Below are 23,177 nucleotides of genomic sequence, written 5' to 3'. Positions count from 1 at the left end.
ATAGAAGTGAGACGAGTGTTAAGGGACGACTTTATAAGGAAAGCGGGACGAGTATTAAGGGACGGATGAAGTACTATTTATGACTCCTAAAAAAAATACGAAGGGAATATTTTATTAAATCAGCTGGATTTGCTACTCTATATATCCTCCGAACTCCGAAGTATCGTAGTATATCATTCCTTGATCACAAAAATAAATTAATAGGAAAATGATTTTCGCACTTTAAATAAAATAGATTTACCATTTTTATTATCGTCTACTGTGATATATTTGAATTTATTATATTCCCCGTCAAAAAAATATGAAGTATATTATTATCATTTTTTTAAAGGTAATATAAAGTGCCCTGCCGGGTCGGAACCCTACACCAGTCAACCCTCCCTGGTTAACAGGCCAGACACTTTGAGATTGAGGGAATGATAAGGGGAACCCACGCTCAAAGTGCCCCTAGTGGGGATTGAACCCCCAACCTTTTGGTTGGAAGGTGGAATTATTTCCACTAGGCCAAAGCATTGCTTGGTAGTATATTATTATCATTACTGCCGCGGTTTATTAATGTGTATTCTAATATTAGTAAAATAATGTCATTTATAGAAGTGAGACGAGTATTAAGGGACCACTTTATAAGCAAAGTGGGGCGGGTATTAAGGGGTTGAGAGAGTAGTATTTATGACTCCTAAAAAAATACAGAGGCAATAGTTTGTTATTTCTTGATCGCAAAAATAAATTAATAGTAAAATCATTTTTAATCATCGCCTACAGTGATAAATTTATAGGAAAATGATTTTTGCACTTTAAATAAGACTAGTATTGACCCCGTGCCATGCACAACTTTTATTATATTTTAAGGTGAGTTTAATTTTTAAAATTATAAAGAAAGAGTAAATGTATTTCATTTAGTGTTTCACTAAGAAAACAATGTAGATAGAAATATAAACTACCATGTCACTCGAAATTAAATTAATAGAAAAATTAAAATGATATAAAGTCATTTTATAAATGCTAATTACTACGGAATACTACAGAGTCTGCATTCTTCTTCCTTGTTTTTGGTTCTTTTTTATTTTTATGGAAAAAAAATAGAAATAATATTGACAGAAATGTGGTTTAAAAAACAGGATTTTTAATGTGGTGTTTACCATTTTTGTTCTTTTTAATGGGGTTTTAACACCAAATTCACAAACTGTAGCACTAATCGTCAACATAACATTCTCGGTACACACATGCTCTAACCAAATTAATGCTTCGTTCCCTAAAACTAACAATCAAATAGTCATTAAACTCTAGAAACAATCTTAGATGGGTTTTGTCCACAAATTTAAGGGCAAAAGACGAATGAAAACCAGTATTGAAATTTCCAAAAATTCAGAAACACCCATTAATAAGCAAAATGAAGCTCGACCCAGATGATCATGCTGTGAATTTCAAATTCTTAAACAAAATCCACCCAAAAAATAAAATTTATTACAACTTAAAAACCCTAACCGCCAAATAGGGAAAAAACACTATAAAAGTGTAAGGACACATCTTTAGTCAAGCGAAAACTTATGTGAACCAATTTCTTTTACAAAAAAATAAATTAATGGCCGGATCTGTAATAAAATATTAGGGCCATTCAAAAGCCACCATTTTCAGTACATTTAACTACAAATAGTATAAAAAGGAAAATAGGGAAATTGAAGCTTACCCATGTGAGAAATTGATTGGTTTTCAAGATTTTGTCGAGAATCGATAGAAACTCACAACGTTTTAGGAAGAAGCTTCTTCCTTTCAGATGCTGCAACACACAAAGATGTGCCTTATTCTTCCTTTCAGATGGAGGCGAGATCACATTTTTACCAATTACCCCATGCCCTTAAAGCCTCCCTGCATGACGAGATTTTGGAAGACCTATTTGCTCAAGCCTTGATAAGAATTCAGCTACATATTGAGATATCTCTTCCTCAAGGACTCCCCGAATGATACTACCCTCCGGCCTTGCCCGATTCTTTGTTTTGTCCTTTAAATGCCCAAAAAATCTCTCAAAAGGATACATCCATCTTAAGAACACCGGACCACATAACTTGATTTCTCGAACTAAATGGACAATTAAGTGCACCATAATATCAAAGAAAGATGGTGGAAAGTACATTTCAAATCGACACAAAGTTTCAACAATATCATTGTGCAAAGAATCTAATTTCTCCGGATCAATCACTTTAGCACATATAGAATTGAAAAACACACAAAGTTTTGTTATAACATGTCTCACGTGTTTCGCCAATATCCCACGAAGTGCAATTGGCAAAAACACATTAATCATTACATGGCAATCATGAGACTTCATACCAACCAACCTAAGGTCCGAGAGAGATACTAGGCGCTTTACATTCGACGAATATCCCGAGGGAACCTTAATTCCATGTAAGAACTCACAAAACTGCTTCTTCTCCTTTCTTGACATTGTGTAACACGCTGGAGGCAGATAAGTCTTAGTACCACCCGCACCAGATTTTTCAACAGGCCACAAATCTGGTCGAATATTCCTCTTTTTCATATCTTTCCGCACATTCTCATTGTCCTTAGTCTTTCCAGGCATGTTTAGCAAAGTCCCAATGATAGCATCGCACACATTTTTCTCAATGTGCATTACATCGAGACAATGCCTAACCGACAAATCTCTCCAGTAGGGAAGATCCCATAATGGAGATACTTTCTTCCACAAAACACCCTTTTTAGACTTGGACTTGTAGCACTTGCCGTATTTGGTTTCAACATTTTTTATTCGTTCATAAACATGTGATCCTGTCAAAGGCGTACGAGCTACTCTTTCCTCGGTGAACCCATTGAATTCTTTCTTCTTCTTACGATAAGGGTGATATCGACTGAGGTGCTTCCTGAAATCTGGGTAAACATTTTTCTTGAAATTATGCAACCATGTGGGATTCATGTCCTCTTCACATATAGGGCATGCTTGTTCTCCTTTGGTTTTGTATCCAGACAAGTTTCCATATGCCGGAAAATCATTTATGGTACAAAAAACCATAGCTCGCAATGTAAAGCTTGAATTGGTGTGTGCATCGAACATTGAAACACCTTCATTCCACAATAATTTCAAATCATCTATGAGTGGAGCCAGGTACACATCTATGTCATTTCCAGGTTGCTTAGGCCCCGAGATGAGGAGTGATAACATGATATGCTTCCGCTTCATACACATGTAGGGTTATGATACATATGACAATTCATAAATCATGCGGAAAAACCATTTAGCCAGGAATACATATTATTTACACATAATAATATAGCATAGTTTAGATGCATACTCTTTGTTGCGTGCCTTCCCTAGCTGCGCCCGAACCGAACAAGAACAAGTCTTTAGGACTCCAAGTGTCGTCCCTCCGTAGATAGTCCACAGCACGTCCGGATCCGCCTTAAGATTGACCAACTAGAATCGCCCTTAAGGTACTAGAATTTTCGGCACTCTTAGGTAAGAAATATGACTGAATTTTTCTCTCAAAACTCACTTTGAATACTTGAATTAATCTCTGAAAATATGTGACCCTAGGCACGTATTTATAGAGTTATGGAAAGGGAATTGGAATCCTAGTAGGATACGAATTAATTAAACTCTAATTAATTAATTTATCCTTTTAGGAATAAGAATTTAATCATATACTAATTCTAATAGTTTTAGGAATCATGCATGAACACAAACTTACACACACACGGCAGCCACGAGGGCCGCCCATGCGTGTGCGTGCGAGCAGCAGCCCACGCAGCGAGGCCATGGCCTTGGCGCGCGCTGGGCCTGCCTTCCGGTGGGCCTGGGCGCTGCCTTGGCTGGGCGCGCGTTTGGCTTGCTGGGCGATGGCCCGACTTCGTGCTGGGCCTTCGTCCGGCAGGCCTCGTCCGATGCTAATTCGTACGATACGCTTCCGATTAAATTCCCGGTTCCGGAATTCATTTCTGATACGAACAATATTTAATATTTCCGATTCCGGAATCAATTTCCGTTTCGAACAAATATTTAATATTTCCGTTTCCGGAATTATTTTCCGATTCCGATAATATTTCCGATTCTGACAATATTTCCGTTTCCGGCAATATTTCCGATTCTGGCAATATTTCCATTTCCGATAATATTTTCCGATACGTACCATGTTTCCGTTTCCGGCAACATCTACGACTTGGATAATATTTATATTTCCGATACGATCCATATTTCCGTTTCCGGCAATATCATCGTTTCCGGAGTATTCATTTCTTGCCTGTGACGATCTCAGCTCCCACTGAAACCAAGATCCGTCGATTCCGAATATCCATAGATGGAGTATCTAATGCCATTAAATACTTGATCCGTTTACGTACTATTTTTGTGACCCTACGGGTTCAGTCAAGAGTAAGCTGTGGATTAATATCATTAATTCCACTTGAACTGAAGCGGCCTCTAGCTAGGCATTCAGCTCACTTGATCTCACTGAATTATTAACTTGTTAATTAATACTGAACCGCATTTATTAGACTTAACATTACTTGGACCAAGGGCATTATTTCCTTCAGTCTCCCACTTGTCCTTAGGGACAAGTGTGCATTTCCTAATTCCTTTGTCGCTCGATGCTTGCTCTTGAACATAAGGTAAGAGTTGTCATCCTTATTATGTCCAGAGGTGTTCCTCGGTTTCAGAGTTCAACTGATCAAATAAACAGATAATCATAGCCTATGATTCATCCGAGCACGGCCATGCATTTCACAGTTTCTAGCTCTCCGAGTGGCCTTGTACAACTTTTAAGCATCTCATCCCGATTTATGGGAGGACAATCCCAATCTTGCGATCTTGAGATTAGACTTCGTTTGATAGGTGATTACCTGAGCGTTGCCTTTATAGCCTCCTTTTACGGTGCGACGGTTGGTCAACGTCAAAGCAACCAGTTCTCAAACAAGTAATCTCAAATCACTCAGGTATTGAGGATTTAGTGTCTAATAATTTAATGAAATTTACTTATGACAGACTTTCATCTCTTACAGTAAAGTTTCATAGGTCTTGTCCGATACTAGTCTTCCCAAAGTAAGTATCTATGCAAATGATTATGACATTGCCATGTCCACATAGTTCAAGAAACAGAACTACTAGTCATCTTGCATTCTAATCGTCTAACGTTTTCTATGCGTCCAATTTTATAGAAAACTCCGAATAGGGACCATTTTCAACCTTTGACATTCAAGTTCACTTGATAGACATTTCTTAGTCACAGGACTGGTCCTGACAGTCTATCTTGAATATATCGTTAAATTGAAGGGACTCATCATTTAATAAACCAAAAATTAAATGGAAAAATGAATTCTTTTCATTTATTGTGAATGATTAACCAATAATGTTTTACAAAGATTTAAAGTCTAAAACTTTAAAACATTAAACAGAGACATCAAAGCCATTCTCCAATATGCTTCATTCCCATAGCTGCAGTGTGCGAGTTGTGCTTCGCCTGCGGCAGAGGTTTAGTCAATGGATCTGATATGTTGTCATCAGTTCCAATTTTGCTTATCTCGACTTCTTTTCTTTCAACGAACTCTCGTATAAGGTGAAATCTACGAAGTACATGCTTGACTCTCTGGTGGTGTCTAGGCTCTTTTGCCTGTGCAATAGCTCCGTTATTGTCACAATACAGGGCTATTGGTCCTTTAATGGAGGGGACTACACCAAGTTCACCTATGAACTTCCTTAGCCATATAGCTTCCTTTGCTGCTTCATGTGCAGCAATGTACTCCGCTTCAGTTGTAGAATCCGCAATGGTGCTTTGCTTAGCACTTTTCCAGCTTACTGCTCCTCCGTTGAGGCAGAAGACAAACCCAGACTGTGATCTGAAATCATCTTTGTCGGTTTGGAAACTTGCGTCCGTATAGCCTTTAACAATTAATTCATCATCTCCACCATAGACCAGGAAGTCATCTTTGTGCCTTTTCAGGTACTTCAGAATGTTCTTGGCAGCAGTCCAATGCGCCTCTCCTGGGTCTGACTGGTATCTGCTCGTAGCACTGAGTGCGTACGCAACATCCGGGCGTGTACATATCATAGCATACATTATTGAACCAATCAATGATGCATATGGAATCCCATTCATTCGTCTACGCTCATCAAGTGTTTTTGGGCACTAAGTCTTGCTTAGAGTCATTCCATGAGACATGGGTAGGTAGCCTCGCTTGGAGTCCGCCATTTTGAACCTATCAAGCACCTTATTGATATAAGTGCTTTGACTAAGTCCAATCATCCTTTTAGATCTATCTCTGTAAATCTTGATGCCCAATATGTACTGTGCTTCTCCTAGATCCTTCATCGAAAAACATTTCCCAAGCCAAATCTTGACAGAGTTCAACATAGGAATGTCATTTCCGATAAGTAATATGTCGTCGACATACAATACTAGGAAAGCAATTTTGCTCCCACTGACCTTCTTGTATACACAAGATTCGTCCGCGTTCTTGATGAAACCAAAGTCCTTGACTGCTTCATCAAAACGTATATTCCAGCTCCTGGATGCCTGCTTCAATCCGTAGATTGACTTCTTTAGCTTGCATACCTTTTTAGCATTCTTTGGATCCTCAAAACCTTCAGGCTGTGTCATAAACACAGTTTCTGTTAAAACGCTGTTTAAGAAAGCAGTTTTGACATCCATCTGCCATATTTCGTAATCGTAATATGCAGCGATTGCTAACATTATCCGAATAGACTTTAGCATTGCAACTGGTGAAAAGGTTTCATCGTAATCCACACCGTGGACTTGCCTGTAACCTTTTGCAACCAATCTAGCTTTGAAAACTTCAAGTTTCCTATCCTTGTCCTTTTTCAGTTTGAAAACCCATTTGCTTCCAATGGCTTGGTAGCCATCTGGCAAATCGACCAAATCCCATACTTGGTTTTCAGACATGGAGTCTAATTCAGATTGCATGGCTTCTTGCCATTGCTTGGAGCTAGGGCTCGTCATAGCTTGTTTGTAAGTCGCAGGTTCATCACTTTCAAGTAATAGAACGTCATAGCTCTCGTTCGTCAAAATACCTAAGTACCTTTCCGGTTGAGATCTATATCTTTGCGATCTACGCGGGGTAACATTTCTAGATTGACCATGATTCTCACCAGATTCTTCTAAAGATCTCTTAGTTTCATCCTGAATGTCATCTTGAGCATTCTCTAGAGTTTGTTGTTCGACTCGAATTTCTTCGAGGTCTACTTTTCTCCCACTTGTCATTTTGGAAATGTGATCTTTCTCCAAAAAGACACCATCTCGAGCAACAAACACCTTGTTCTCAGATGTATTGTAGAAGTAATACCCCTTTGTTTCCTTTGGATAGCCCACAAGGATACATTTGTCAGATTTTGGATGAAGTTTGTCTGAAATTAATCGTTTGACGTATACTTCACATCCCCAAATCTTAAGAAAAGACACATTTGGAGGCTTTCCAAACCATAACTCGTATGGAGTCTTTTCGACAGCTTTAGACGGAGCTCTATTTATAGTGAGTGCAGCTGTATTTAGTGCATGTCCCCAAAATTCTAATGGAAGTTCGGCCTGACCCATCATTGACCTGACCATGTCTAGCAAGGTTCTGTTCCTCCGTTCCGACACACCGTTCCATTGTGGTGTTCCAGGAGGAGTCAATTCTGATAGAATTCCACATTCTTTCAGATGGTCATCAAATTCATAGCTCAGATATTCACCGCCTCTATCAGACCGCAGTGCTTTAATCTTCTTGCCTAATTGATTCTCTACTTCACTCTGAAATTCCTTGAATTTGTCAAAGGATTCAGACTTATGCTTCATTAGGTAGACATAACCATACCTACTGAAGTTATCAGTGAAAGTGATAAAGTAGCTGAAACCACCTCTAGCATTTGTACTCATTGGTCCACATACATCTGTATGGATTAAACCCAATAGTTCATTTGCTCTTTCTCCAACTTTAGAGAAAGGTTGCTTTGTCATTTTGCCAAGTAAACATGATTCGCATTTACCATAATCCTCTAAGTCAAATGGTTCTAAAATTCCTTCCTTTTGAAGTCTTTCTAAGCGTTTCAAGTTTATATGGCCTAATCGACAATGCCACAGATAGGTGAGATCTGAATCATCCTTTTTGGCCTTTTTGGTATTTATGTTATAAACTTGTTTGTCGTGATCTAATAAATAAAGTCCATTGACTAATCTAGCAGATCCATAAAACATCTCTTTAAAATAAAACGAACAACTATTGTCTTTTATTAAAAAGGAAAATCCCTTAGCATCTAAGCAAGAAACTGAAATGATGTTCTTAGTAAGACTTGGAAAATGGAAACAATCTTCCAGTTCCAAAACTAGCCCGGAGGGCAACGACAAATAGTAAGTTCCTACAGCTAATGCAGCAATCCGTGCTCCATTTCCCACTCGTAGGTCGACTTCACCCTTGCTTAACTTTCTACTTCTTCTTAGTCCCTGTGGATTGGAACATAAGTGTGAGCCACAACCTGTATCTAATACCCAAGAAGTTGAATTAGCAAGTATACAGTCTATAACGAAAATACCTGAAGATGGAACGATTGTTCCGTTCTTCTGATCTTCCTTTAGCTTCAAGCAATCTCTCTTCCAATGCCCCTTCTTCTTGCAGTAGAAGCATTCGGATTCAGAAGTGGGTTGACTGACCTTCCTCTTTACAGATTTGGCGCCAGTTTGCTTAGTTGGGCTGGCCTTGTTGCCACCTTTCTTAGCATTCCTCTTCTTTCCAGATTTCTTGAACTTGCCCCCACGCACCATAAGCACATCCTGCTTATCACTTTTGAGCGTCTTTTCAGCGGTCTTCAGCATACCGTGAAGCTCAGTGAGCGTTTTGTCCAGACTATTCATACTGTAGTTCAGTTTGAACTGATCATACCCGCTATGAAGAGAATGGAGGATGGTGTCTATAGCCATTTCCTGAGAAAATTGCTGATCCAGCCGACTCATATTCTCAATGAGTCCAATCATTTTGAGAACATGTGGACTTACGGGCTCGCCTTTCTTAAGCTTGGTCTCAAGAATTTGCCTATGAGTCTCGAATCTTTCGACTCGAGCCAGATCTTGGAACATGTTCTTCAACTCACTGATGATTGTGAAAGCATCTGAGTTGATGAACGTTTTCTGCAGATCCGCACTCATGGTGGCGAGCATTAGACATTTCACATCCTTGTTGGCATCAATCCAACGATTGAGGACTGCCTGAGTGACCCCGTCGCCTGCGGCTTCGGGCATCGCCTCATCTAGGACATACTCCTTTTCTTCCTACATAAGAACTATTTGCAAGTTCCTTTGCCAGTCAAGGAAGTTTGTCCCGTTCAACTTCTCCTTTTCGAGAATTGATCGAATGTTGAATGAATTGTTGTTTGCCATATTAAAAACTACAATTGAAAAGAATAAACAAATAAATAACCATTCATAGTTTCTCTTAATAAACTTAAATTCTAGCATACATGCATAATTCAATGTTTATTAAGCATTTTATTCAAGTTATGTGTTCCGGCAGGTGTGAATAAAATGATTCCAAGATCCTAAAATCATTGAAGAACTAAGCACAGTTTGTCGACTTAATCCTAAAACATCTTAGGTAAGCAAAAACCTTTTGCTAATAGTCTAGAAACTATTCTTGGTTGATAGGTACGTCTAAGAACTTATTAGGTAAACCTATCGATTTTGCCACGACATAAAAGGACTCCTTACTTATATCGTTGAGTTTCACCAAAACTAACATGTACTCACAATTATTTGTGTACCTTGCCCCTTTAGGACCAATAAGTAACACCTCGCTGAGCGAAAACTATTACTAGATTGATGTAAAGGATATCCAAGCAAGTGTATATTTTGGCATGGCACCTTTTAACTCAATTTTTAAGTTTGGAACTTAAGGCTCTTACTATGTTGGTTAGATTTTAAGTGAACTAAAATCCTTAATCATGCAACATAATCAAGCTTTTGATCTCATGCATTTTAAGACATATTTAAAAGCAATAAATAACTTAAAACATGCATAAGATAAATGTGATCTAGTATGGCCCGACTTCATCTTGAAGCTTTGACTTCAAAGTCCGTCTTGAAAATCTCCGTGGGAGGCACCATTTTCTTCAAATAGGATAAGCTATAACTAATTACAACTATTTGATGGTACGCAGACCATATTTGAATTGAAAAATAACTTTGGTACTTTAGACCAATTACATTCAAATTAATGGTACGCAGACCATATTTTCTATCCTATTTGGGCCATACTAGTCACTTCATAACCTGCAAAACAGTACATATACAATATATACCATTCACCCATTCATTATCATGAATGGCCCACATAGCTGGTTAGTAAAACACATTATGCATCACGTAAACATTTGCAGCAATTAATCAAGGGCACCAATAATCTACCAATTATTCAGTCCTTATTAATTCTAATCAAGTTGTTTTAACCTTAAGGATTTGTAGACCTAATCAAGAGTTTTATGACTAAAAGGGCTCCCACTTAAACCAATAAATTCATATGCTTTACTAATTTTAAACATAAAAATGTATTTCAAGTCTAACCGGAAACATACAAATTTAATTAAAATTTAAAGCTCATATAAATTTATAATTGAATCCAAAAAGTTTAATTTAATTTCAGTCGTATTTAAATTAATTCATGATTTTAATTTTAGTAAAATAATTAGAATAAATAAAATTTATTATAATTACAATATTCAAAATTAAAATCCAAGAAAATAATTTAAATTATTAATTTTAAAATTAATTAAAATTACGTAAACTGAAAAATTTCAAATTAAACATTCAAAACGATCTAATCGCAACGCAAACACCCTATGCATTGCACGCCCATGGGCCGCACGCACACAGCCATCGCTGGCCATGTGCGCGCAGCCCATGCGCTCGTCGCATAGCTGCTGCATCTTCCATCGCAAGCCATCGCACGCTATGGTGCTCGCTGCGCGCGCGCCAGCGTTCGACGCACGCGAGCCATCGCTCGCTGTGCGCGAGCCATCGCTCGCTGTGCGCGCGAGCCATCGCTCGCTGTGCGCGCGAGCAATTGCGCGCGATCAATCGCTGGGTGCAGCGCTCGTGGCACGCGAGCTTGCGCTCGCTGCGCGCGAGGCAGTGCGCGTCGTGGCGCAGCTCGCTTGCTGCCCACACGCGACTGCCTTGGCTTGCCTTTCGCCCATGCCCATTTGTTCATAGCTCGTGGCCCACGACACAAGGCAGGGCTGCTGCCTTGTGCTCATGCACCATGCCCTTGCTCATTGCATTCGTGCCGCACGGGCGACGAGCTCCCTTGCTCGTCGTCGCATGCCCACACTATACAACACCCCTTAATGGTAACACGAAGCGTCCATTTCTTTGTGCGTGCAAGTTATATGAACGAATCGCATAAAAATTTAAAATTTATATTTAAAATTAATGACAAATTAATAAATAATATTAATTTCATAATTTTAGGGCGAAAAATCGAAAATTTATTATTCAATTGATTTCCGATTGTCATGGATTCAAGTCTAGGTCATAAAAATTTAAAATTTATCATAAATTTACAATTTTTATGGTGGTTTTTAATCATAGGTTTCTAATTAGATTATAATTAATTATGAAAATCAAATTAATTCTAAATTATTCTAATTTTCAACAATTTAATCATAATTACAAATTAGATTGCATAATTAACAAGGCTAGGCATTCAAACTTGTTAAACATATACTGTAGGTCAATCAAAAATTCAAGATTTATCAACAAGAATCGCAAATATTTAATTTAACATCTTAAATTTACGAAATTTTGCATTCGAAAAACTAAATCCTTCTAAAAGTCATAGTTAGGCTTCGAATTTGAGAATTCTGGGTTCGGCAGAAAAATATTGTTTTTGTCAAAATTTTAGAATGCCTTTTACATGCGGAATTGACACAAAAATCACTCGATTTGGATGAGTAACGAAGAAACTGCCGAAAAACTGCGTACGTATAATTAAATAAACGCAATTTGCAATTAATTAACAATTACGAAAATTAATCACCCCTTTTAATTCTTGCAAATTTGTAATATTTAACCATGTTCATGCAATTTAGATTATGACAATAATAAGGGGCTCGTGATACCACTGTAGGGTTATGATACATATGACAATTCATAAATCATGCGGAAAAACCATTTAGCCAGGAATACATATTATTTACACATAATCATATAGCATAGTTTAGATGCATACTCTTTGTTGCGTGCCTTCCCTAGCTGCGCCCGAACCGAACAAGAACAAGTCTTTAGGACTCCAAGTGTCGTCCCTCCGTAGATAGTCCACAGCACGTCCGGATCCGCCTTAAGATTGACCAACTAGAATCGCCCTTAAGGTACTAGAATTTTCGGCACTCTTAGGTAAGAAATATGACTGAATTTTTCTCTCAAAACTCACTTTGAATACTTCAATTAATCTCTGAAAATATGTGACCCTAGGCACGTATTTATAGAGTTATGGAAAGGGAATTGGAATCCTAGTAGGATACGAATTAATTAAACTCTAATTAATTAATTTGTCCTTTTAGGAATAGGAATTTAATCATATACTAATTCTAATAGTTTTAGGAATCATGCATGAACACAAACTCACACACACACGGCAGCCACGAGGGCCGCCCATGCGTGTGCGTGCGAGCAGCAGCCCACGCAGCGAGGCCATGGCCTTGGCGCGCGCTGGGCCTGCCTTGCGGTGGGCCTGGGCGCTGCCTTGGCTGGGCGCGCGTTTGGCTTGCTGGGCGATGGCCCGACTTCGTGCTGGGCCTTCGTCCGGCAGGCCTCGTCCGATGCTAATTCGTACGATACGCTTCCGATTAAATTCCCGGTTCCGGAATTCATTTCTGATACGAACAATATTTAATATTTCCGATTCCGGAATCAATTTCCGTTTCGAACAAATATTTAATATTTCCGTTTCCGGAATTATTTTCCGATTCCGATAATATTTCCGATTCTGACAATATTTCCGTTTCCGGCAATATTTCCGATTCTGGCAATATTTCCATTTCCGATAATATTTTCCGATACGTACCATGTTTCCGTTTCCGGCAACATCTACGACTTGGATAATATTTATATTTCCGATACGATCCATATTTCCGTTTCCGGCAATATCATCGTTTCCGGAATATTCATTTCTTGCCTGTGACGATCTCAGCTCCCACTGAAACCAAGATCCGTCGATTCCGAATATCCATAGATGGAGAATCTAATGCCATTAAATACTTGATCCGTTTACGTACTATTTGTGTGACCCTACGGGTTCAGTCAAGAGTAAGCTGTGGATTAATATCATTAATTCCACTTGAACTGAAGCGGCCTCTAGCTAGGCATTCATCTCACTTGATCTCACTGAATTATTAACTTGTTAATTAATACTGAACCGCATTTATTAGACTTAACATAGAATGCATACTTGGACCAAGGGCATTATTTCCTTCAACACAGCCATGGAGGAAGATCATAAATTGCTAGAAGAACCGGCCATGTGCTATGTTGACTGCTTAGAGTTCCATATGGATTCACACCATCTGCACATAAAGCAAGCGTTAGATTTCTAACCTCCTTAGCAAATTCAGGATATTTCTTATCAATATTTCTCCATTGAACAGAATCTGCAGGATGTCGAAGGAGTCTATCTTTCTTCCTCACTTCCGCATGCCACCTTAAGTTTTTTGCTTGTTTCTTCAATGAAAACATACGCCCAAACCTAGGTATGATTGGAAGATACCACAAAGACTTAGCAGGCGGGCCCCTCTTAGCTGAATTTGCCCCTTTGCGTTTGTAACGAGATGCGCCGCATGTTGGACACTCATCCAAATGTTCATGCTCTTTTCTGTAAAGCATACAATCATTTGGGCAAGCATCTATCTTGTCGACCTCTAAGCCTAAGGGACACATCAATTTCCTGGCATAATAGGTAGAGGTGGGGATATCATTCCCTTCCGGCAAAAATTCACCTACCCACTCCAATAAGGTGTCAAAGTGTTCATCTCTCCAACCACCTTTACATTTGAGGTTGTAAAGTATTGACACACATTCCAACTTGCTGAATTTTGTACAACCGGGATACAAAGGAGTTTCAGCAGCCTTTGATACTTGTTCGAACATCTGAGGTCGTTCGTCCAAGTGATCTTTCAGCCCATCCATCATCTCATTTATTTCATCATCTTCTTCCTCATCATCATCCGTCTCATTATTCTCATAAATATCATCATCACTCTCATTACTCTGAACATAAAATTCATGGACACTAGAACTTGGACGATCAGGTATTGTTTCACCATGCCAAAACCAAACATGGTAATCTTGCTTAAACCCACGGCGAAATAAATGATCCTCAACTTCATCAATGTCACCTAACCGCTTGATATTGTTACAATCACGGCAGGGACAATAGATTTTTTCGGCTTTTGTACTCTGTTGGTGTGCTAAAGCACATCTAATGAACTCTGCGACCCCACTCAAGTATTCTGCCGTAGTATGGTCACCATACATCCAACGACGACTCATTACTAATAACAACAACAAAAGGTTCCACACATAAACACATATATTAAGAAGTCACAAAATCATTAAGAAGTTCCGCAAATCTTTGATTACATCATTTAAGTTTATCAATGCTTCACTGAAGTGATATTAGAAGTCCAAAAACAATCCTAATAAGTAAAACGGAATGGATACTTAAGCATAGAATACTAATGTATACGTTTTATTATTACACTTACTGTACTTATCCAAATTTTATTTATCGTAAAAATGATATGCACTTACTGTACTATTGATTTCAACTTTCAAAAGAGAAAAAGAGAAATTTTATGAAGATAATTAGATATATCAATACCTTATGCAATTGTTGAAATTCAAACAAGCACGATGATAGATTATGCTGGCAGTACGATCATCGCCCCTCTCTTCAACCATATGCGTATCTACCCATCTTCACAATTAACTGCAAATTAAAGAAATAATTGAAAAACAACCAAAAAAATCAAAAAAATCAAAATAAAAATAAAAGTTGAACAAACGAAAATCAAAAATGAAAATTGAAAATGAAAATCAAAACGAAAATCAAAAACGAAAATCAAAATCAATAATCAAAACGAAAATCATAAACGAAAATTGAACCCTAATCTGAAAACGAAAATCAAAAACGAAAATAAAAATTGAACAAACCATAATTACTTGTTGTGGCAAGGAGAGTAACGCCGAGCAACCACCGGAACCACGACGCGACGGGGGGACGCTGAACCCCCGGCCGACCAAGAATATAGACCTTTCAGTGACTGAGTAGGCCGCGCGAGAACAGAACGGGATGGGGGAGATGAGGCGAGAACACAGACACACCGGCGAAACAGCGACGCAGGGCTGAGCAACGCTTGAGTTCGACGGCGACGCAGGGCTGAGTTCGACGGCTGAGTTCGACGGCTTGCTTGGATATTTGTTTAAGGGAAAAAGCTTGGAGAGAAGGTACGTACGTTGAGCGCGGTTTCAAAATATTGTTAAAGGGCAAAACTATTGACGTACGTTATTGCAGCAAAATTTTTTGAAACGTGGACTTGTTGCAGGGGGCAATAGCATGTACGCTGCGATAACGTCGGGTTGTTGCTGCGGGCTTTTATTTTGTACGCTTCAACAAACACATTTGCTGCGAACAATTAAAATGTACGCTGCGATAACCCTTTAAAGGGTTTGACCCGCGTTGACCGACTGGTTGTTGAAGCGTATTTATACATGTACGCTGCAACAAGGGGGCTGCAACAGGGGTTTTTTCTACTAGTGAAGACGGTTGAATTTCAATTTGGATTCGACAATCAGATCTGACAAAAATCGAGCTAAAGTGATCAAACGAAGCGAAATCAAAACTGTCCAAAAGCTTCGCTTAAGCGACTACATACCTCATTTTTTTCTATTTCGTTAGGGGCCAATTGTATGTTAAACTACCCATTATTGTGGATGCTAAAGCTTATACCAGAGTAATAAACAGGAACTCCACCCCTAAAAGCGTACCATTCGCGATATGAAAATTCTTATTTAAGAAGATTTTCTTATTGCCCTATGGGCCATTGACGATGAATCGGCCATTGATGATGGCGGTGTTAGCAGGCAGTGGCCGGAGTAGTTTTCCGGCGGTGGAAGCCGGCGGTGGTTTCCGGCGGTGGCAGCCGGCGGTGGTTCCCGGTGGTGGTTCCTGACGGTGGTTTCCGGCGACGGTGATATCCGGTGGTGGTGGTCAAGATTGGGGTGGGAAGGTAAAAGGTAAATGAGGATGGTAATTGTTGAAAAGGGAGGGTAAATATAGGAGGGTATATGGGTAAATGAATGGAGCGGCTTTGAGTAATATGGGGCGGTAAATAGTAAGCCCCAAACAGTTTGGTGTTGTTTGATAAGCGGTTTTTAATAATTATTAGCAATCATGCTATGTTCTATTCGACTTATGTTGTATGATCTTATATTATCTGAACTTATTTGAATTTAACTGAATTTATATGAATTTAACTGAACTTATCTTAACTTATCTGAACTTATTTTATCTGAATAAAACTTATTTTGACTGAAATATACTTATTTCTGTGTTAAAATTTCTGAAATAACTTATTTTTTTGAATTATATTATCTGAACTTAACTGAACTTATTTAATTTATCTGTACTTATTTTATCTGAAATAAGTCAAAATAAATCGAACAAAACAAAGCTTAATATCTTTTGCTAAACATAGTTTGTTGCATCATATTTAGCATTAGCTAAACAACTCTAAAATAACCAAAATTGCAGTTTATATATTTTGAAACCACAAACCAACCAAACTGATAAAATAGAGTGTGATTTGCGGTTTGGACGTGGCGGTTCAGACCATACTCTAAAATCTAAACACGAGACAGATTTATGATGTAGTCTTTTTTTTTTTTTTTCTAGATTTAACTAGATTTTAGCCCGTGCGATGTACGTATTTTATTAAATTGCCAAGTTAAAATAAAACTCATATATATACTAATTATTAGAGTGTTTGACTTCGGATGAATTTGTATATGCGTAATATTAGTAAATAATTAATAAAATATCTACGTGACATCTAATTAATTATCTACGTGGCACTCAATTTTTTTAATTCAAAAATAAATTAGAAATCTTATTTTTCATTGGCCGAAACCATTAGTAATCCTATGTGGCGCTCTAATATATATATATATATATATATATATATATATATATATATATATATATATATATATATATATATATATATATTAGATTACGGTTCAGTTCAATTATATGATTCAGTATCAAAATCTCACTCACTTACTTAGGGTCTGTTCGGTATCACTTTAAATTTCGAGTTGTGAGTTTTATGAAAACGATGAACCGGTTTTAGTTTTGTTTTACCAAAACAAAAAACTGATTTAAAAAACAAAAGAAAGGCCACCCTGGATGAGTCCCCACGGAAAAAAAGAGATGTTCTTAAATTTATGGGCTTCCTCTCTTTCTCTCTCCTCTAGCTACTAAGAGCATCTCTAATGGTAAGCAAATTAGTAAGTTGCTTTCATATGCCACATCAGATTTTCAAGCTACTATTTTTTCATGTGTATTTTGCTCCAATGGTAAGCAAGTTGCTTGAAATTTTTTAACAATTTTATTAACTTTATTTTTATTATTCAATTCACATGTTTATCAAATACACAAAATTTTCCGTTCTTTTTTTTTCTTAAGCTAATTAGCTTTGTAGAGTTAATTTGCTTAACTTGGCTAATTGTTCATATGTACTCCAATGGTTGGCTAGTAGCTAGAAATTTTATGAAAATTACAAGCTAGTCCTTATATGTAACCATTGGAGATGCTCTAAACCACCATGGATGAGTCTTTCAGTTCTTCCTAAGGCAAAGAGCAAACACCGGATTCCATGTTTAATTTTTCATGAATTAATCTCAGAAACTCTTTATTTAATTTGGTAGATCTTTAAGTTCTATGGAAGGCAGAAATACCAACAATAAACCACACATTTTTTCTCTCTTGAACATCCATAAATACCAATAATGAACCTCGAAAATCTTCAACCTACTTTCCGACGAGTGGTTGATTTTCCTGGAAATTAGATGAACGGAGATCTTAAATCATAGGATACAAAAAATATATGGGGTTGATGAAGTTTTTTATTTGGAATTTTCGTAACATCTACTACTAACGATGAAAAGTTTTTGAGATTTTAACAAGGTTTTTTTTACAATTTCAAAGCATTGAATAACAAGAGGAGAGAAAAATATCATGCAGAAATGAAGAATGGGGTTGAGTACTTGAGCAGTACTGTATTACGGAGTAGAAGATTGATAACAGTGAGAAAGAGAGGAAATAGGTGAGAGAATGTGCTTTGTAAAAAGAAAACGCATTTCCAAAAAAACCAAAATCCAAAAACCACTAAAAGTGGTTTTGGCTTTTGCGTTTAAATTCCGTAAAAACCGAATGGAAGTTGATTTTAAAAACAATTTTGGCGAACAGGTTTGTTTTTTATTTTTTAAGAAAAAAACGAAAAAACCAAAAATCATAACAGTACCGAACACCCCCTTACTTATCTAACCTAACATGTGCGGGGTTTCTCACAATCTAAACTTCACTGGTTCAAATAATGACCCCTAATTCGCCGCATTAGGTTTAATGCAATGATTTTAATTTTTTTTTAAAGAAATGCAATGATTTTAATTAGGCCCTTATTGCAACGGAAATGGGAATGGCATATGCTTTTTAATGTAGTATCAGGCCCGACCCTGACCCTAGGCGAGGAGTGCGACCGCCTAGGGCCCAGGGCTCGGTGGAGGCCCAAAAATCTGTGCCCAGTTATAAAATCTTAATAAAAATTGGCGCAACAACAAAACATGTATTTGCATGTGGCACACTGGTGAAGAGCACTTAGTTCTACGTTTTTGCCCAGTGTTTGAGGCTTGCTTGCATCCTTCTTCTTCCTTTGTTTAAAATTTTCAATGCTTTTTTCCTTTACATTTTCGGTGTTGTGGTATGAATCAGATTCTTTTCTTTGTTCTTTTTTTTACATATTCCCTTTTTAATTTGTGTGTGCTACTTCTTTTTCAGATTTTATACATGTAGTACTACTGTACTAGGCTTTTATATGCTGCTCAAAAAAAAAAAAAAAATATTGCCATCTATACTATTGATATTTTACCAAATTTACGATTGTTTAAATGTACTCCCACTGTATTTTGAAAATAGATACACTTTCCTTTTACATGTCTTGGTCCCCACTTCCAATTACACGGATATTTAATTTCTCTCTTTCTTGTGTTCCCACAGTTACTCACATCATCATTTTACTATAATGAATAATTCACCCACTACCACACTTTTATCTTATTTTAATAAATTTAACCCATTCTCATAAAACTATGTGCCGATCAAAGTGTATATCTTTTTAAAATACGGAGGGAGTAATAGAAATGAATAGCTTTTTTTTCTTAAAATCTAAAATTATTTACTGCATATAATTCTTTTTCGTGGCTCCTACTCCTATAAAACTGAGAAATATATATACATACGTATCTCCATGTCTCTTTCTATGATGATAGCTTAGCAGCGAGTTGAAATAAAATTTTGATGCATCTAATTAATTTACACTTATTTGATAGTTCTGTGTTATTTAGTCATGTAATTGAATGTATTTTATCAAAAATGTAATTAAACTAATTACTTTATAAAAATAAAATGTTACGGAGAAATCTTTTAAAAGCTAAAATACTTATTTATATTAGGGGCCCTTACATTATTGTTTCGCCTAGGGCCCATAAAATGGCAGACCGGCCCTGTGTAGTATTACCTCCGTTTTAAAATGATCTTTACACTTTACGTTTTAGTCTGTTTTAAAATACGTGTGTTGGTTTTTCCTGTCAATTGATAATGCATTCAATACTTCACATTTTCACTCATGTTTCTTATGGTTTTTTCATTTTCTCTCAATAATAAAACTTTGTGATAAGCTACTTAATTTGGTTTTGTCTACGCTTGAGCCACTCCGTAGTACGTAGTATATCACAATTAATAGGGTTTGACCCTTTAACTTTTAAGTCACATGGTAAGTTTCCCACCAACTTCACCAATTTGTGTTGATTCACATTAAATATATATTTCCCTTACTTTGGTATTTTGTATGATTTAAATTCTAATATATTTTGATATTGTACAAGTTGCATATGTACAACTGATACATATTTCTTGAAATATTAAGCACATGTCACATGCATTTAAATTTATCCCCATCGTGTAGCCCTAATTACACAATTTAACAACAATGTATTATTTCCTCCGTTTTGTAATAATGTTCCAATTTATACTTTTCACGTTTGTCAATGCGTATTTTATATCATTTGTATATCTAATCATACATTATCAAAAATCATAATCTTGATATTATTAGAGTGTTCATTGAGATGAATCAAACAAAACCTCACATGAATATAATTTTTATTATGTAATATTGACAATAATTTAGAAAATTATCTTCAATTATGACTAGTGTTAAAATTCTAAATTAAAACATTATTATGAAACAGATAGACTATATTTACTTGTATGTAATAACCGTAAAATTATTTTAAAAGAAGTAGTGTTAAGATCTGACCCATGAACATCACGTGTGAGAGTTCCACATTGATAAAAGAGAAGAGAGTTAAACGCTTAATAAGGCCAAGGGGCTACTCCCCTTATTGCCATATGGTTTTAAGGTGGAACCTCCTACGATCTTGTTAAGTAGGCTCTCTCTCTTGATGACGGGTGCAGTCCAGGCCCGTATTTAACAAGTATAGACATCTTCAAACCAATTAGTACGGACTACGGAGTAATAATCATTACACGCCGTTTTTAAGTCATTTAATATTTTTATAGAGTACGCCATCTATGAAGTCTTCATTTTAAGCTACAATAATACAATTTCTAGCGAATACTTTAGTCCCGTAGTTTTATGACCATTTCAATTTATACATTATTGACCTTTGAACATGAAAAGGTCAAATAATCTACAAAAGTCAGCTCCTGATTATAATACTTTAACAACTCTCTATAAATAGGGTGCAAATCGGGGCAATTATAACCAAGAAAGAAACCCTCTCAAGCTAAACAAAATTACAAACTAATTACACTGCTCTTTGCAAATATACACCGCAATTAATTTTTTGAAATGAATAACCTTGTAGCTTTCTTCGCCTTCACTCTTTTGGTTTCTCTTTGTCAAGCTATCGAGCTTGACTTTTGTGTAGGAGATACTACTCTCCCTAGGGGACCTGAAGGATTCGCTTGCAAGGATCCCGCTAACGTCACTACAGATGATTTTGTTTTCACAGGCTTTCGTCATGAAAGCTTCACTGCAAACCTATTTAGAAGTAATGTCACTTTAGGGTTTGTGGATAATTTCCCAGCTTTGAATGGCCTAGGTATTTCCATGGCAAGGTTAGACTTTGCTGTAGGTGGTGTTATCCCAGTACACTCCCACCGAACATCTGAAGTTATAATCGTGACCAGAGGATCAATAATTGCGGGATTCATTGACGCAAGCAATAATGCATTCTACAGAAGGCTCGAGGTTGGAGACGTTATGATCTTCCCACAAGCCATGCTTCATTTTCAAATCAACGTTGGTAGAACTCCAGCTACTGCAATTGTTAGCTTGAACGGTGCTAACCCAGCTGTCCAATTCACAACCACCTCCTTATTCGCCGGCAATTTACCTGCCGATATTGCTCAACAGATCACTCTTCTAAGTCAGGACGAGGTGATGAGGATGAAAAGGTTATTTGGCACTGCTTAGTTACATATGCTTCTCTACGTACTTTTCTTACCAAAGTTGATTCATTTGCGTGTTCCCCTTCCCTTTTGTACTCAAAATTTGTGAAAACAACCATATGTATACATTGTATTACTTTAACATTTAATAAAATTATCTTTCTCGAAATTAGTTATAGATTTAATTAGCTTCAGCTTTTTTCCATTATGTTCAAACAAGTTAGTCAAGTAATTAATGTTCTTCTAGCTTTTCACCTTTTACCTAAGGGTTTCAATATGGAATGAACCTTACCAAATGGCCGGAGTGTCATTTGAATAAAATGAAGCTGCAATGGAATAACAATAGCTCATTATATATTGAGGCTGGCTGGAGATCTAATCCTTACCTTTTAAGTTAAGTTGCGTCATTAACGTATACATAGTAACCCCCAATTAATAATAGATCGAGTTTATTCGTGGGGTCAATACTTTAATTTATTATGATCTTTTTTTATATTTTTCAAATAATCTCAAATGTAACGTAGGTAGGGTCGAATGAGAATTGGCGGTAATGACGGCCCCATCACATTTGAATTTGGCTCCAAGATTAGAAATTCTTCATCATTAAACTTTATTAATATTAATTATAATTATTTTCCAGGTGAAACCAAAATTATTATTTTTCCTTGTCAAATATTTCTGCTTAATTTCATTGTCAAAACAACATAAATGAAGTGAGACTGTAATTCTCGTAATTATTTACATGTAAATAAATTATTCCGGTTTTTTTTTAACTCGATCGATCACTTTAAAAGAAATTCAACTTTTTAAGACGATCGAAATTGTGTAGTACAAGTTTTTTTTTTTTTGGATAAAATACTAATGAGATATGTCTATACAGAGTAATAAGTAGTCTTAAAGGTTGGCATAAGTGATTAAGGATCTCTTGTTCCTTAACCAAGGTCTCGGGTTTGGGCCTTGGGTATGGAAAAAAACTCAACTGGGAGAGATGCTGCCCATCGAGGTACCCATTCAAACTCCCACGAAAGATTAGTCCACTCACATAAGGCAGTGGGAACTCCTCGTAGTAGAACAAAAAAAATTAAACCCAATTAATTAAGCACTTCATGTTGGAATTAATTCAAACTAAATACTTCATACTAGATTAATCGGTAGTATAATTGCGGAAGCGTACCTTTCTCCATTGGATTGATGAACGGTGGGTTTTGGATCTTCCAATTCTATATGGTCTCCCTTGATATTCTTTCGATGATGGGATGTTAGAGAGAATAGAAAACCACACTAGAGGAAAAAACATCATAAGTTGCCCTTAAAATAGGCTTATAAGTTGCCAATTATAAGGGCAACATATGGGGGGGTCACTTTTGTGAAATTATCAAAAG

At 36.9% G+C, this 23,177-nt stretch overlaps 1 protein-coding gene across 1 annotated transcript; it reads left to right on the top strand.

The window, feature by feature from the left end:
• The first annotated feature begins 21,102 nt into the window (after nt 1-21,102).
• LOC110793447 (auxin-binding protein ABP20-like) lies at nt 21,103-21,964 on the top strand. Its single transcript, XM_021998322.2, has one exon. It carries the CDS (start codon nt 21,194-21,196, stop codon nt 21,818-21,820), a length of 627 nt encoding a protein of 208 aa, XP_021854014.1. The 5' UTR covers nt 21,103-21,193; the 3' UTR covers nt 21,821-21,964.
• The last annotated feature ends 1,213 nt before the right edge of the window (nt 21,965-23,177 follow it).

This window comes from Spinacia oleracea, chromosome 6 (genome assembly GCF_020520425.1).
Source record: "Spinacia oleracea cultivar Varoflay chromosome 6, BTI_SOV_V1, whole genome shotgun sequence".
Lineage (NCBI taxonomy): Eukaryota > Viridiplantae > Streptophyta > Magnoliopsida > Caryophyllales > Amaranthaceae > Spinacia > Spinacia oleracea.
The sequence above is the reverse complement of the archived record's forward strand: the minus strand, read 5'-3'. Positions and strand labels throughout refer to the sequence as shown.